The 15,949-nt window shown below is 52.0% G+C and overlaps 1 protein-coding gene across 6 annotated transcripts; it reads left to right on the top strand.

The window, feature by feature from the left end:
• The first annotated feature begins 267 nt into the window (after positions 1-267).
• Positions 268-5,598, top strand: TMEM92 (transmembrane protein 92). 6 transcript variants are annotated; one of them, XM_045526205.1, is made up of 5 exons: positions 268-415; positions 3,449-3,471; positions 4,306-4,380; positions 4,540-4,735; positions 4,992-5,598. In XM_045526205.1, the coding sequence occupies exons 1-5, from the start codon at positions 347-349 to the stop codon at positions 5,100-5,102; spliced, it is 474 nt and encodes a 157-aa protein (XP_045382161.1). In that variant the 5' UTR covers positions 268-346; the 3' UTR covers positions 5,103-5,598. The 6 variants fall into 6 exon arrangements, with proteins under 6 accessions (XP_045382161.1, XP_045382165.1, XP_045382160.1 ...); XM_045526209.1 differs by having other exon boundaries at positions 268-430; positions 4,621-4,735; XM_045526204.1 differs by having other exon boundaries at positions 268-430.
• Positions 5,599-15,949: the final 10,351 nt, after the last annotated feature.

The raw sequence follows: 15,949 nt of genomic DNA, 5'->3' as shown, positions 1-15,949 counted from the left end.
TCCCTCTGCCCTGCCCCGCCAGGCACGGCGCTCCCCCCGCCCAAGTCGGGGACACATAGGAGCGGAGGAGGTGGGAGTTAGGAAGGCCTAACTCAGCACCCTGGAGCCGACCCCACCTTTTGGTTTTTGTAATCAACTAATCTCATCTACCTCCTAATTCCCAAAACCCAGCCAAGACCTCTTCCCCTCCCTTTCCCCTCTCCGCCCGAGTCCGGCCCCTCCGGGAGCATCAGCTCCGCCCCCGTCCCGACGCGGGGCCCCATAGGTGGAGAGAAGTGGGAGAGGTCGCGGCCCCGCCTCTCCCCTCCTCCCCCAGACACGGAAGCTCGGTGGCCCCCATGCCAGGATGTCCCACGCTTGGGTCCCCGGCCTCGCGCCCGCCTTGCTGCTCAGCCTGCTGGCCGGCCTCCAACAGGTGAGCGCTTGGGAGGTAAGACTTCTCGGGCCCGACCGCGGTGGGTCGGGGGGCTGCTTCTGGAGCCTGCTCACCACCTCCCATGGTCAGGATTTCCTCGTGACCACACGCAATTAGCAACTTCCTTTGTCTTTTTGCGGTGGAGGTGGAGGTGGGGGCCGCAGAGGAAGGCCCTGGAAAGCCTAAGTTCTTTCACCTCTGAGGGGGTTTGTGCAGTGGGCACTGGCCCCCGCCCACCACCTCTCCGACACCTAGCGCCTCTCTGTGAGTGGGGACTTTGACCCCCGTATTAGTCTTGGCTGGTCCCTCCGGCTCCTTCCCATCTGCTCCTTCCCACGTGCGTCAGAAAGTGGGGCCTGAGGTCTGGACGCCGGGGCCAGCACGTCGCCCCAGCGCTGTTCCTCCAGTGCTGGGTGACCTTGGGGATGGCCCAGCCCTCTCTGGGACTGTTTTTCTCTGCTTGTGCCCTAGAGGAGAGGAGGCTCCCTCGTCCTCTTCTAGGAGTGAGAGTAGAATTCCAGACTGTGGTAGGATTTCACCTGGCTGCCTGACCCAAGGCTGGGGTAACCTCTGAAATCTGGGATTGAGAGTGGGGCAGGGATTGAGCTCTCCCTCGGCCCTCGGGTTCCTTCCACATAAACGCTACAGGTGATGGGGGAAGGTTGTCCAGTCCTGGGATGGGAGACTATGTGGGGAACTGAGATGGGTCTAGAACACACATATTAAACTTATTTCCATTCAAGAATAGGAGGGAAGCCCAGCACATGCTCCCCGGAACAGGACACCTTCACACAACTGGACTGAGCTTTCAGAGCAGCTCTGCCAAAGCCCATCCATGACCCATGGGCCCACGGACCCGGGTTATGGAGCAGGGTATTCCTTCTACATCTCTGGGTGAACGGTTTGTGTCAACACCCGTCTGAGCATCCTGGTTGACTCCTCCCACCAGCCCCAGTGGTGGATCAGGAGTAAGTTGAGATTGCCCAAGATCACGCTGACTCTTGCTCAAACTCGGGCTCTGAACCACCCTAGACAAGACCACTGGTTAAAATGGGGGGCTGAGGATCCAGGAGAAAAGCTCCTCCCCCTCCCAAACAGGAACTCGGGACTAATTTATTAACCCTGTTAATTACTCATCACTTAGGGTCCAGGAGAGGGAGGAGGGACAGAGTCTGGGATCTGAAGGGGCGAGGGGAGCTGCTGAGTGCCTGGCCCCCTCAGTTTGTCTCTAAGTCTGTAGTCGCCTCTCTGTGCTGTGTGATTTGGACTCAGACTCACCCAGCCCACTCTGGGACAACCTGCAGGGGTCCTTCCCTTCTCCTGTCCCCACAAAGAGACAAAGCCTGTGAGAAGTTGCGCAGCAGCCTGGGACTGAGCACAGAAAAGAGGAATTACCCCAACTCTTACTTGCTATTATTTGTATTCTTTTTTCTTTTCTTTTTGTTATTGATATTCTTTTTTTTTTTTTTTTTTTTTTTTGAGACAGAGTCTCACTTTGTTGCCTGGGCTAAAGTGCCATGGCGTCAGCCTAGCTCACAGCAACCTCAAACTCCTGAGCTCAAGCGATCCTCCTATCTCAGCCTCCCGAGTAGCTGAGACTACAGGCATGCGCCACCATGCCCAGCTAATTTTTTTTTCCATATATATTTTCAGCTGTCCAGATAATTTCTATTTTTAATAGAGACAGGGTCTTGCTCTTGCTCAGGCTGGTCTCGAACTGACCTCGAGCGATCCTCCTGCCTCAGCCTCTCAAAGTGCTAGGATTATAGGCATGAGCCACCGGAGCTGGGTCTTTCACTGGTATTCTTATCTCTACTGTTGTAATTAGCAATTGAAATGTTATTGTAATTATTTTAAGTAAGATCTTGCCAAAACTGGCTTCTTACTTTTGAGCCCTGGTTGTTTGTCCCTGGAGGAGAGGATAGGGGGACAGATAACTGCCCCCAGTTTACTGTGTTTCCACACCTATGTCCCTTTCCCACAGTCTGGGAGCAGCCAGGATGAAAGGAAACCAGGTGATCAGTGAATGCTCATTCATTCTGCAAATATTTTGACTGTTGGGTTTTCAACAGTGGTAAACAGACAAAAATCCCTGCCTTTGTGGAGTTTGCACTCTACTGGGCCAACAGATAAAGTAAAATATATAGTATATTAGTTGTTGGTAAGAGCTATGGAGAAAAGTTAAGCACGCTAAGGGGAAGGAAATTGTTTGGGGAGAGTGATTGTGATTTTAAATAAGGTGGTCAGAGAGGAAGGTGAAGGTGCTGGAGCCAGCCTTGCAGATACCTGGGAGAAGAGTGTTCCAAGTAAGTCTTCCACACATAATTGCTAGTAATGGGTGAAATTCTGTGAGATGCCTTGGATGCCCTGCAGAACTAATGCCTAAGAGGGAGGAGCTGGTTTGGGAGGGGCATCCTAGCAAATTTGCAGAGCAAGGAATCCCCCAGGCAGTTAGCTAAAGGATGAATGCCTCCCCTCTCCAGCGTAGAACAGGTGTGTTCAGGGAACTCCCAGCAGGTGTGTGCAGGAGAAGGGTGTGTGCAAGAGGGGAGAGGGGATGGAGAAGTGAAGGGGAAGGGGGTAAGGCTGCTGGCTGGGGGTCTGTACCCCAGGGAGCCACCAAAGGGGGCTTCCAGTAAGGTTGTTGGGGGTTAAGATTTGCAATTTAGGAAGAGTCCCACCTGCCATGTCTGGAGTGACTCCGGGTGGGGATGAGGAAAGTTGCTGGTGCCTGGACCATAGATGTGGGAGAAGCTGGACTGGAAGGGTGGCCAGAAGGGAGGAGCTTGCAGACTTGGGGATGAGGGAATGTGGTGTGGGGGTGTGGTGTGGGAGGAAGGAGAGCTGGGGCTGGCCAGGAGTCAGCTGGGCTGCAACCACTGCCCTGGGGACTGTGGAGGAGCCAGGTGGGGAGAGGCTTGGGGAGGTGGAGTCCACTGGGGACCTGCTGGCTTGAGGTACCTGGGCAACGTCTGAGTGGAGACCCCACCCTCCAGATTATGACCCCTGACCTCTGCCTCTTTTCTTCCACAGGCTGCAGCCCAATGTATCCTCTTGTAAGTCTGGGACTTTGGCTGTAACTTCCCGTCTGGGATGGAGTGGAGAAGAAACAACTCAAATCCTGCCCTGCATGGCTTCCTGGGGAGGGGGTACCTCATCCCTCATCCTCACCCTTTCCCAATCCAGCCAGAAACCATCCCCCCACTTTCCCACCCAGAGGGGGAGACTCCACCCCCTCCCTCCCTCTGCCAACCAGCCAGCGGGGCAGTCTGTAGCCCAAACCTGAGCCTTCCTACTGCAGTGTCAGGTCATCTGCCCTTTGACGGTCCCCTGAGGGGGGCCGGGGGGTGGCAGGCAAACAGTCTGTACAAACCCTAATATATAAATCCCATGAAGCCTGAGTGCAATGAGCAGGGGCTGGGGTGGGGTCTCTGGGCAGAAAAGTGTTTCCATCAAGTCAGCACTGGGCATTCTGGGAGCAGCACCCTTTCCCTGCCCGCCTCACATCCCATGGGTGCTGGGAAGGGCACAGTCCTCTGTGAGTTAGCTCCTGGACACCCCACATTGCCTCTTGCTCTGCATCTCCTTAGAGTAAAATGAGTGACATCATAGCCACTGCAATACTCAGTCCCCATACCTGCCGTGTGAGGTTGACAAGGTGTTCATTCCACCTGTGCTATATACGGAGCAATAACTGGGCACAAGTGCACAAGGCCAGTTGTGAGATGAGTCTGGAACCCAGATCCTGAGTCCTGGCCCCAGGTTCCTCCCGCTGAGCTCAGAGGGGGCCGTACCCGGCGCCCTGAGAATATGGGTATATTGGGAGGGGGGCTGGGATCCTTCTGTCTCTTGCCCTCCATGCCAACAGCCTTTTTCTGCCCCCTGAGTAGAACCTGCCCCAAAGGATTCAAATGCTGCGGTGAGGGCTGCTGCCAGGAAAATGAGTTCTTCTCCGGCCCCTTGAGGTAAGTCGAGGGCCAGCTCCTCTGGACACAGTCCTTGAGGGGCCTGGACCACACAGGATGGGGCTGGATATGCCACCGGGGGCCACGGGGGGCTGTAGGTTGAGGGAGGGACGTGTGGCTTCCTGCAGGCTCAGGGTGATGTTGGTGGTCCCCTGCCAGGGTCTTCGTCGTCATCTTCCTGGTCATCCTGCCCCTCTTGTGCATCTGTGGCCTGGCTAAGCGTTTCTGTCGCAACTGCAGAGAGCCGGAGCAGGGCCCCCCAGTGGATCACCAGGGGCCCCCGGAACTGCCCTCCGTAGCCCCCCCAGAGAGGGTCATGGCATCCATTGCTGAGCCACCACCCCCCTACAGTGAGGTGGGTGTCTCTGTCCCTGTCCCTACCCTACTTCTCAGCTGGCTGTCCCTCCCTAGTGTCCAGATTGTTAGAGCAGCAGGGACAGTGGAGGGCCTCACTCATGCCAGGCCCCTGGACCCTGGGGAGGGCTTTGCACCCAGCATTGGGTCCGTTCCCTCCCCCCTCCCCCCCCGTAAGCATGCCTCAGCTGGCACGTGGGTGGCGGGGTGGCCAGTGCCAGGCCCTGAGGAGACTGAGTCCCTTCTTTTCCCTATAGGTCGTTATGAAGCCCACCCTGGCCCTCAGGCCCACAGAACCGCCCCCTCCCTACAACTTTAGGCCCGAAGAATATGGGGGTCAGAGGGGCATTGACAACCCAGCCTTCTGAGCTGCCTCCTGCCTGGAATCCTGCTGGCAGCAACCTCCCTGCAGCATCTCCTGGAGCAATCCAGAGACTTCTGGAACCCTGGCATGCACCCCTCATCCTGCCATGGCACTGGTCCTTCTTGGATTTAACTTATTATTTTTCCTGCCCCTGTTCCACCCAGCTGCCTCTCTTGTCCCGAGGGCTGAGCTGGAGCGACAGTACCTGCTACCACCCAACCCGTGTTAGAGGCTGCCAGGAGGAAAATGCCAGCCGTTGGAGGTGCCCAGCAGTGGAATGGGCTACTCTGAGGGGTAGTAAGAGCCCCATTTCTAGAGGTATGCAAATCTCCAGTGGACAGCCAACTCTGAGATATTTTGAGGGCACCTCTGTGCCCACAGGAGATTGGACTAGATGAGCTCTGAGCCACCTTCCAATGCTACTTGAGCAGAGAAGACCTCATTGTACCCCCCAACACATGCACAAAGTACTTGTACTCACTAAATTTTAGCAGATTGTGGCTGAGAGTCTGCCTCTGGCTGTGTGGGGAGGCGGGCAGGGTGGTGAGCCCAGGCACTGCAAGGGGTGGGGGCGTCACTCTGCCAAAATGGCACCACTGATGAGCCCTTCAGGAGGACAGTCATCCATGGGCCACCCTTGGTGAAAGGCTCTTTGTGATGCTTTGACCTCCAGTTCCTTGAGGTCTCTGGGTGTTAAAGAGCCTGGAAACAGGGTGGGAGTGACCACTGTGTGGGCCTCCGAGCCATCCTCCTGCTGCTTTCCCTGGGAGACATGGAGTGGTCGTACCATGAGTTGGCAAGAAGTTGGCTGGAAGGGGTTGGAAGCAGCCCAGGGACAACCTGGAAATGACCTGCTGGGGGAAGGTGAGGGCGAGGAGGCCAAGGGGAGTGGGTGGGGCGGGCATCTGTGGAGTGAGGCCTGGGAGACCTTGATCAGCCACACCCTAGAATCTTCTGGAGGGAGGGAAGGAGATGCAGGTCCTGCCCTTCTCTAGCCCTGAGGTTATGGGCACTGGCACTCTGCCCCACCTGCAGGAGTTAACCCCTAAGGGGAAAGACACGTTTGTCGTGGCAAGTTTCCCTTCAGTTTCAGGGATCGGTGGGGGGTAGCAGGAGGAGTCCGTTCCAGCTAGAGAAGTCCCAGAGCATATGTTGCCCTCACCGTGGTGAACGCCCGCCCCGGTGGGAGGATATTGAGCAGTGGGCTTGGGAGACTCAGAGAGGAAGGTCACCCTCGGCCTGGCCGTTGCCTTCCTTTCATCAAAGACCACACAGGGCCCTTAACCGCTCCTGCCTGCAGCAGCAGAGTGGCTGTCCTGAGGCCCAGTGTTGCTGCAACCTGGTGGCAGAAATGGCCATTTCTGTGGCTCTGCTGGTCATTCTTGGTGGGAGTAGAAATGGCATGACCTTCTTAGAGGGCGATCTGGCACCATCCATTCATGCTACAGATATTTACAAACCTCCCACTATGTGTGAGGCACTATGCCTGGCACTGGGTATCCATTAAAATGTAAAATGTACATGACTTAGCAATTCCAGTTCTAGAATTGAGCCTTCAGAAGTGTGTATGTATACTAAAGAGCTCATCCGGATGTCCATCGCAGCATTGTAGCTGGGGCTGGGAATGAAAACATCTTAAACGCCCATTGACAGGAGCCTGTTAAATAAACCGAGTGCATCCATACCGTGAGTTTTGCGCAGCCTTGTAAAAGGATAACATGAATCTGCTGCACCAACCCTGCACATGCCTGACATGGATTGTGACAGAGAAAAGGCAAGTTGCAGAACAAGGCCTATGATCTCAATTTCTAAGTATATACTCGAAACTTTATATATGTATATTTTCTTCTTTGCAAATATATAGACAAGATCTAGAAAGGTATGAATCAAACCACACTCACCACATTTTAACAGTTGTTGGCACCAGGGAGGGAGGAAGCCAATTGTATAGGAGGCTTTTTACTTCATGTGCTTGGGCATCGTGTGGGTTTTTTACAACGAGCAAGCCTTGTTTTTGCACATTGAAAAGATTTTTTTACTGGGAAATACAGGCAGCTTTAGAAGTTCATGCAGATTCACCTTGTGAACTTCGATCAATGGCCATTGATATATTATCAGCTCTGCTATGAGGAAGAGGCTAGTGACGCACACATGACATGTACATGACCCAGGGAACAGAGACATGATGGACATGGAAAGCTTGGGCACCTGCAGGCATGTGAAGCCCACATGTCAAACTTATGCAGGACTCATGCCAAGCATGGGGCATTCACCGAAGGAGAGAAACAATGAGCTGATGCCTGGTGGTCGGTTGCGTGGCTGAGCACTTTCACAATGACGGAGAACTCATCCCTTGAGGCTGGTGTAGCAGCTCAAACCCAATGAATGAATAATGAAAGGTAGAATCACGGAATGAAAGAATGTTTAAATGAAAGCATGCATGAATGAGTGAACGTGGAGTTCTGCCACTAGATACTTGTAAAGAAACGCATGGCCTGGTTAACATCAAAGAGGTGTTCCTCATGGCGTTGCACTTGAACTTCTATCTGCAGGAAAAGCTGGGGGAGGGGAGCAATGTGAAAGGGGAGGATCTTAGAGCACTTGCCCCAGGGACAGAGAGGGGAGGAGGAAAGGGCTGCGGCTGGGGGAAGTGGGGAGAACCCCAGCAAGAATCTTACCCCCGCTCCAGCTGAGATGCAGAGCACCAGCTTCTGATATTTTGCTTTCTGCAACCAACGTCTCCAGGCGGCAGAGTCCCCATCTGTACAACGAAGAGGTCAGCCCCTTCCGGCTCTGGCAGGAGGTGGCTGGCAGGGCTGAGTGAGAGAATTTAGAGAATCTGCTTAACACCAACAGCCTTTCCCTCACCCCACCTCACCACACACAGTGCATGGACCTCATCACACCAGCCCTAACAGCCTCCAACCTCCCATTGTCTGGACGTCACCTCCTGGTCTCCAGGTGCTGCACTGCCACCATGGTGGCAATCCTCTGAGCCACTGAGCCCCCCAAGCCATTAGCCTCCCCTCGTCCAATCAAGCAGTGCCATCGCCACATCCTCAATCCGTCCTTACCATCACTCCCTGTACTAAACCCCTGTACCCCTTTTCTCCATCCAGTGTACACACTTGGCAAAACCCCAAACTCCATTTGGACCCAACTATTTCTCAAGACCCAGCACACCTGTGCGATTCGACTTGCTTCCGAATCAAAACTGCAAGTCCCACGCAGGCCCTCCGCTCCTCCGACATGCCTTAGCCACCTCTTGTCCTCTCTTGTGGTGACTCATTCATACTTCTGACTCTCCACCTCAATGTCAGCTGGCGACGCCACCACATGCTGCAGGGGAAAAAATGGATGCAATTACACAGGAACCACCCCATTTCCAGCCCTGCCCCCTCCACCCCTGCCAACCCAGTCCCCACACGTGCCTCCTTCCCGCGGGTGCAGTGGAGGTCGCATCCCGATTGGCCAACTGGCCACAGGGTCCCACCCTACCCCCCAGCCAGGGCCTCACTCCTGCAGTTATTCCTGCAGCCGCAGGGTTCCTCCCTCCTTCCTGGAGCCCTATCACCTGTTTATGATGTGCCGCCTGGCAGTGTCCCCCATGCCCTCTGTGCCTTGACATCTGCTGTCCCACTTCCTCCCTCCCCCATTGCATTCCATGCTGCTCTAGTCAGCGCTTTGTCCCCATGATTACATGAAATGACTCTTGTCCAGATCATCAGTGACCTACATCTTGCTGGAGCCAAAGGTCCTTTGTCTGGCCTCATTTCTCAGTGGCATTTATCACACTTGGCCACTGCCTCCTTCTTTAACAACCTTCTTGTTTAGACTTTCCCGACTCCACCTTCCCCTGGTTTTCCTCCTGCTGCCTGGCTGCTCCTGCCTGGGCTCCTCCTTTTCCCCCTCCTCCTCCATCTTCTCTGAGTGATGGTGGCCCCGGAGGTCTGTCTTTGGCTTTCTGATCGTAGTGGCTGTCATCCAGTCCTGTGGCTTCACAGACCATCTATTGTCTGATGAATCTCAGATCTTTATGTCCAGCCAAGCCTTCTCCCTGGAACTCCAGACTCTTATATTTACCTACCTAACACCTCCGCTTGGATGCCAATGGGCATCTCACAGGCAATGTAGGCTCTGACTTCTCCCCTCCCCGCTCCAAGTCAGTCCTTCCCAAGGTGTCCTGTCATAAATAGATGGCACCCCATTCACCCAGCTGTTCAGGCTGAAAAACGAAGGAGCTGTTCTGTGTTCTGATTTCTCTCTTTCCCGCACCGCCCCCCATCCTGGGGCGACCTCCAAAGTAGATGCACGTCCACATTCCACCATTTCACCTCCACAGCCATTGACCGAGCCACGATCATCTCAAGCGCAGAGTACCCTAACTGCTTCTCCAGCACCACCCTCATCTCCATCTGGCCCCTGCAGTTTGTCCTGCACACTGCACCTGGGACGTCTTGCTAAAGCATAGATAAGACATGTCACTCCCTTGCTTAAAATCCTCTAGGGCTTGCCCATTGCACTTGGAATAAACTCCAGACCCCTGATGGCAGCCAGGGGGACTTAGGAGGTGCAGTCCCCTCCCTTCTCCTCTGACGGCAGCTCCTACTTCTCCCTCCCTTCTCCCGGCATCCCGGCCGCAGTTGCCTTCTCTCTGTGCTTTGACCATCCCATATCTTGGCTTAGCACAGGGCCTCTGGTGGGTTTTCTGCTTGGAACTCCCACCCCCTCGCCCTGTCTTTACCTGCTGCCATCTTTTCACCTTTCAGGTTTCAGCTCAGCTGTCCCCTCCTCAAGGAAGCCCTCCCCAACCACCCTGCCTAAAGCAGCCCTCTGGCCCCACTCTGTTGCACCGCCCTATTTTATTTTCTTCTCAGTGCATCTCCATACCTGAAACCACCTTATTTATGTATGTGCTCACATGTTTACAGCCTGTCTCCTCTCTCTGGCCCCAAGCTCCTTGGGGACAGGGACTTGTCAACTTCACCATCCTGTCCAGAGTCTGGTATAATGCCCATCTTGTGGGAGGCATCTTTCTTTGTTAACTGACTGCCTGTGATCATAGCCACCTCAATATCAAAGCCCAAAAGGGTCCTTCAAGAGAAACATCCATGAAATGAGCTTCTCAGGCCTGCAAACACCCCTAAATACCATCTGTTTGATGTCAGGTTCCCAATCCAAATGGAGCTGCTGTGCTTCCCTTCTCTTCCTTCCTCTCTCCCTCTTTTCTTCCTTTCCTTCCTCCCTTGCTCCCTTCCTTCCTTCCTTCCTTTTCTTTCTTTTGTTCAATACTTGGGGAGCACCCTCGTGCATCAGGCACTACTGCCGGGACTGGGTGAAAGAGGCCCACAAAACAGATACCATTCCTGCCCTCGTAAAAAACACACGCTAGGCCGGGCGTGGGGCTCATGCCTGTAATCCTAGTACTTTGGGAGGGTGAGGAGGGAGGATTGCTTGAGACCAGGAGTTCAAGATCAGCCTGAGCAAGAGCAAGACCCCATCCCTACAAAAAGTTTAAAAATTAGCTGGGTGTGGTTGGTGCACGCCTGTAGTCCCAGCTAATCGGGAGGCTGAGGCAGGGGACTGCTTGAGCCCTACATTCAAGCCTGGGTGTCAGAGCGAGACCCTGTCTCCAAAAAAAACCAAAAACCAAACAACAATAAAACACGCCACACTAACCCAACAATCCAAGAAGTGAGTCTGTGGTCACACCATGTATTAAGTGTTGGGGGAAAGTGCGTGTGTAACATCAGAGAGCTATGGGGGGCAGGAACTGCTTTACATAGGGTGGTCAGGCAGCATCTCTCTGCAGAGATGACACTGAGCTCATTGCAGAAGAGTGAGCAGGGACTGACATGCAGACAGCACGGAGAACAGTGCCCCCGGCAGGAAGGCCGGCATGTGCAAAGACCCTGAGGAGGGAAGGAGCTCGGGGGCTTAAGAAACTTAAAAGAGACCCCTCCTTGCTTCAAAATCCCTCAGAGTCATAAAAGAAGGTGTATTCATTTCCTCAGGCTCTTGTAACAAACAACCACAAACCAGGTGACTTACAACAACAGAAATTTGTTTTCTTACAGTTCTGGAGGCCAGAAGTCTTACATCAAGGTGTGTGCAGGGTCTGTTCCTTCTAGAGGCTCTAAGGGAGACTCTATCCCGTGCCTGTCCCGCCTTCTGGTAGCTGCTGACCGTCCCTGGCGTCCCTTGGCTGGTGGCTGCCGTCCAATCTCCATGTCCGTCTTCATACAGCCTTTCTTCCGTGTCTATGCGTGTTCCCCTTTTCTGTTTCTGATAAGGACACTCTTCATTAGATTTAGGGCTCACTGTAATCTCGGATGATCTCATCTCAACATCCTTATGTTAATTATATCCCAAAAAACCCCTTGTTCCAAATAAGGTCACATTCCAAGGTTCTGGCTGGACATATCTTTTGGAGGGCACAGTTCAACCCACTACAGAGGATATACTCCTAGGCATTCTTATCCAAAGGACCTTGGAGATCAGCTGAAACAGCGTATCTCAAACCGTATTCCCTTTCTAAAAGGAGCGGGGGAGCATTCTGTGTTCAAATCAATATGGAAAATGCCACACACACGTCCCATGCTGGCAGATTCACAATTCACCTTAGCACGTTAAAGGGCTGAGAATTCACAGTAAAGAAGACACTTGATCATTAGTTAAAGCATCATTTTCCTAGTTTATTTCATCATAAAACCCCATTTTCCTTCTAATCTCTGCGGAGTTTTGAGAGCAAGTCATCCTGTCGAAATTTGAGAGTAATGCTGATGTGGCCCAACCTCGACTTATTACAGGTGAGAAGACCAATACCCAGAAAAGACAAGTGACTCGTCCAAGGTCACACAGCTGGGAGGGTCAGAAGATGGATTTAAAACTCAGCCTCAAAAAATGAATAAATAAATAAATAAAACTCAGTCTCCTCAAAATGGCAGAGATGGACACACAGTAGTGGTTGACATGGGGGAGAGAGTGGGTGTGACTCTATGGTGATCCCACCAGGGAGATCTTTGTGATCATGGGACAGTTGTGTATCCTTTTTTTTTTTTTTTTTTTTTTTTTGAGACAGAGTCTTGCCCTATTGCCGTGGCTAGAGTGCCGTGGCATCATCATAGCTCACAGCAACCTCAAACTCCTGGGCTCAAGCGATCCTCCTGCCTCAGTCTTTTGAGTAGCTGGGATCACAGGTGCGCACCACAACGCCAGGCTAATTTTTCTATTTTTAGTAGAGACTAGGTCTCACTCTTGCTCAGGCTGGTCTCGAACTCCTGAGCTCAAGGGATCCTCCCGCTTGGCCTCCCAGAGTGCTAGGATTACAGGCGTGAGCCACCAGCCGGCCTCTGTATCTTATTTGAAGTGGTAGTTACATAAATTTACTCTGTGATAAAATGAAATAGAACTCTACGCACACACATTGTACCCACATCAATTTCCTTGTTTTGATACTGTACATGAAAGGTAACCACTGGGCATTACCATGACAGAAGGCATAATCCTCGGGAGGAACTTGTTGAAGGGAACTTCAGAAATCTTTCTACTGTCTTTGCAACTTCCTGTGAATCTATAATGATTTCAAAATAGAAAGCTTTTTAAAAAAATGTTTCCACCCTCCAGGTTCAAGAGTTTTTTACATTGTCAAAGGTCATTAGATCAAATTTACTTTCATGCTACCAGCATGTGCTTCTAGGGCCCAATAAAAAGCACACTTTATGATCTTCTATAGTTTATTTAAACTGCAGTAATTTGGGAGCAGGGGGCAGTAATTTGCAGATGCTTCATTGCAGTGACAAACTCAAGGACCAGTGGACCTTCCCCCTCTCTCTGACATGAGGGTGACTTTCCTATATCAAAGTGTGTGACTCCTGCTCACACCAGAGATGTACAGACAAGAGAAGGAGGAGTCTATGGCCATACCACCCTGAACATGCCCAATCTCGCCTGATCTCAGAAGCTAAGCAGGGTTGAGCCTGGTTAGTGCTTGGATGGGAGGCCTGGGAATACTGGGTAGGCCTTAAAAAAAGATAAAGGAGGAGATGATGTTTCTTGGCCATCCAGCTATACCTCTGTGAAGCAGGATTATATTTTAAATTTATCCATTTGAGAAAATTCAACTGTGTTAGCTGATATTTGACCAATCATTTATTCCAAATTTGCTTTAGTTTCCTGCCAACATTTTTCACAGCAAAAAGGATGTTAAGAACTTTGATAAGAGGCTTAAGAAGATGATTTTGTGTCATGACACAGCAGTAGCAGAACTTTCATCGACAATGAGATTCAGAACATGTTATACTACACACAGTTTTTGCCACATGCCCGGCTCCCTGGCTTTTCTTGGAACTGTCTCCATGTGCCCCAACCCCGACTCACACAGTGACTGTGAGCCTGGGGGCTGCCATTTTGCACAATGTGACTCTGCTTCTCTGGCCATAGTCGATTGGTTCAGGCGTCGGCACTGATCCAATCTGGGTCAATCAGAGCCCTTCCCTGAGAATTTTAAATTTAGAGCTCAGGGAATCTGTCCCATGTCTAGACTGCTCAGGTAGTAAAGCTGTGAGATGGAGAACCCAGAGCCCCTGGAGGCCATGTTAGCCACTAGGTGAAGAAACCTGGTTGAGTGAAATGGAACAAAGCCAACATTCAAAGGAAATTAAAGACAGGAGACAGAGTGAGTCCTGATAACCTTCCAATTCTGGGTTCTGTGTGTTCCTGATATTCAGCTGCCTTTCCATAGCCTGGCTACTCCTCCCTTTCTTGGCAACCAGAAACTAATACATCCCTCATTTCGCTCAAGCCAGTTCGAGTTGGTTTACTGTCACTTGCAACCCAAAGAGCCCATTGTAGCCTGCTGGACCAACTCCCTCACTTTACAGATGAAGAATCTGTTGATTCTTAGAAAGGCTATGATCTCCCTAAGGCTGAGGCCAGAGAGTGGCAAGGCTAGAATTAAATCACAAGTTTTGCGATGGGGGCTCTCCTTTGTTTCTGTGCAGCTGCTGCTCCTGCCATGCCTTATGACAGTTCCAAAGCCTGTAGAGATTTCCAAAGTCCTCAGCTGGAGGGAAATGCATCTGTACCTGCTCCTAGCTACAAAACAAAAGGGAAAGGATAAAAATACAAGACCATTGAAACATAACTGGAGACCTGGGACCTGGGACCTGGGACCTGGGACCTGGGACCAGGAAGATTGGTGTAGGAAAATGAGAATGGAAAGAACAAAGTACGATTCGTTGGAGGTAAAAACTGAAGGCCCCACACTCTATTTGTGGCTGAGCTCTCACACCAGGAAGACAGGATCAAAGGAGGTCTTCACCCCTTTGCAAAACTCTCATGCAGGATTCAGATTAAACTGAGCCAATAAATATCCTCCTACCCAAGGCTGAAAAGAGATCAGAGGCCTACTCAAGTGTTGGCTGCCTGTGAGTCCCCAAGCCTTCCAGCCTTCTGAGGTCACCCTTACCTTTAATATAAAATAAGATGCCTCAAGGGAGAGCCCAGAGGCCCTTTCTGCATAGTCACACAGTTCCTTGCCAGCCTCCTTGGCTCCGGCAGCTGACATTCTCCTCCTACCACCCCCAACCCTAGACCCAGCCCTCCTTCCTGCCCCCCAGCACCCAAGCACTGCTGACAAAGCTGCTCTGTGTGTCTGACTTTTCCTGAAGATTCAGGGTCACAGAGAGGGGTGTGATGGCCCTTGGAAGGTTTTCAGGGATTCTGATTCCTCCTGGGCCATGTAATGTATGGGGATAACAGAGAAGGCAGAGACTGGTCCCTGCTAATCAGATGACTCAATGGCCTGGAAGCATATAGCAAGGTGGTGTCTGTGGCCAGGCAAGAACTTGTCCCCAGAACCACAGTGTGTGTTAGATCCCAGTGACCTAGCTCACTGCAGGGAGGTTTCACAACCCCATGAGGCACTTGTGTTGGGTTTCAGGAAGAAGCGGGTGAGAAACAAGTGGCTTGGTGAGTTCCCCCTTTGAGCTGTCTAAGACTTGGCAGATCTTCACCCAAGACAAGCAGAATCCTTTGATCCCCACTCCCAGAAATCCAGGGAGACTCAGGAAACCACAGTCGCTGACATCTTCCAGCCCCTTGCCCTCTGGTATCCACTGAGCCTCGCACAGCCAAATGGTACTTCAGTGGGGGTCCTCGGGAAGAGGACAGCTTCTAGGCAGCCTCAAACCCCATCCTCTATAAAACCTGCTCAGTGGGTCACATCTCAAATCACAGACACGGTGTATACTCTTCATCCCTGAGCATACCCATCTATGGTGTACCTGCCTGATGTTCCCTTGGGCCCTGTGTGCAGTAGGGTTTCTCTTCCTTTCCTCGTGTGCCCAAAAGAACCCCAAACTCCGGCCTGCAGCCCACCCTGAAGAGCATTTTCACACTTTTTATCTAATATTAATACTTTCCATTCTTAGGAATTCTTTTTTTTTTTTTTTTTTTTTTGAGACAGAGTCTCGCTTTGTTGCCCAGGCTAGAGTGAGTGCCGTGGCATCAGCCTAGCTCACAGCAACCTCAAACTCCTGGGCTTAAGCAATCCTACTGCCTCAGCCTCCCGAGTAGCTGGGACTACAGGCACGCACCACCATGCCCGGCTAATTTTTTCTATATAGATTTTTAGCTGTCCAAATCATTTCTTTCTATTTTTGGTAGAGACGGGGTCTCGCTCTTGCTCAGGCTGGTCTCGAACTCCTGACCTTGAGCGATCCACCCGCCTCGGCCTCCCAGAGTGCTAGGATTACAGGCGTGAGCCACCGTGCCCGGCCCATTCTTAGGAATTCTTGACATCCATGAACAAACCCTTTTATCAAGGTGCTTTTTCTAATCCAAAGAGTG

Source organism: Lemur catta, chromosome 15 (assembly GCF_020740605.2).
Source record: "Lemur catta isolate mLemCat1 chromosome 15, mLemCat1.pri, whole genome shotgun sequence".
In the NCBI taxonomy this organism is placed as follows: domain Eukaryota; kingdom Metazoa; phylum Chordata; class Mammalia; order Primates; family Lemuridae; genus Lemur; species Lemur catta.
The sequence above is the reverse complement of the archived record's forward strand: the minus strand, read 5'-3'. Positions and strand labels throughout refer to the sequence as shown.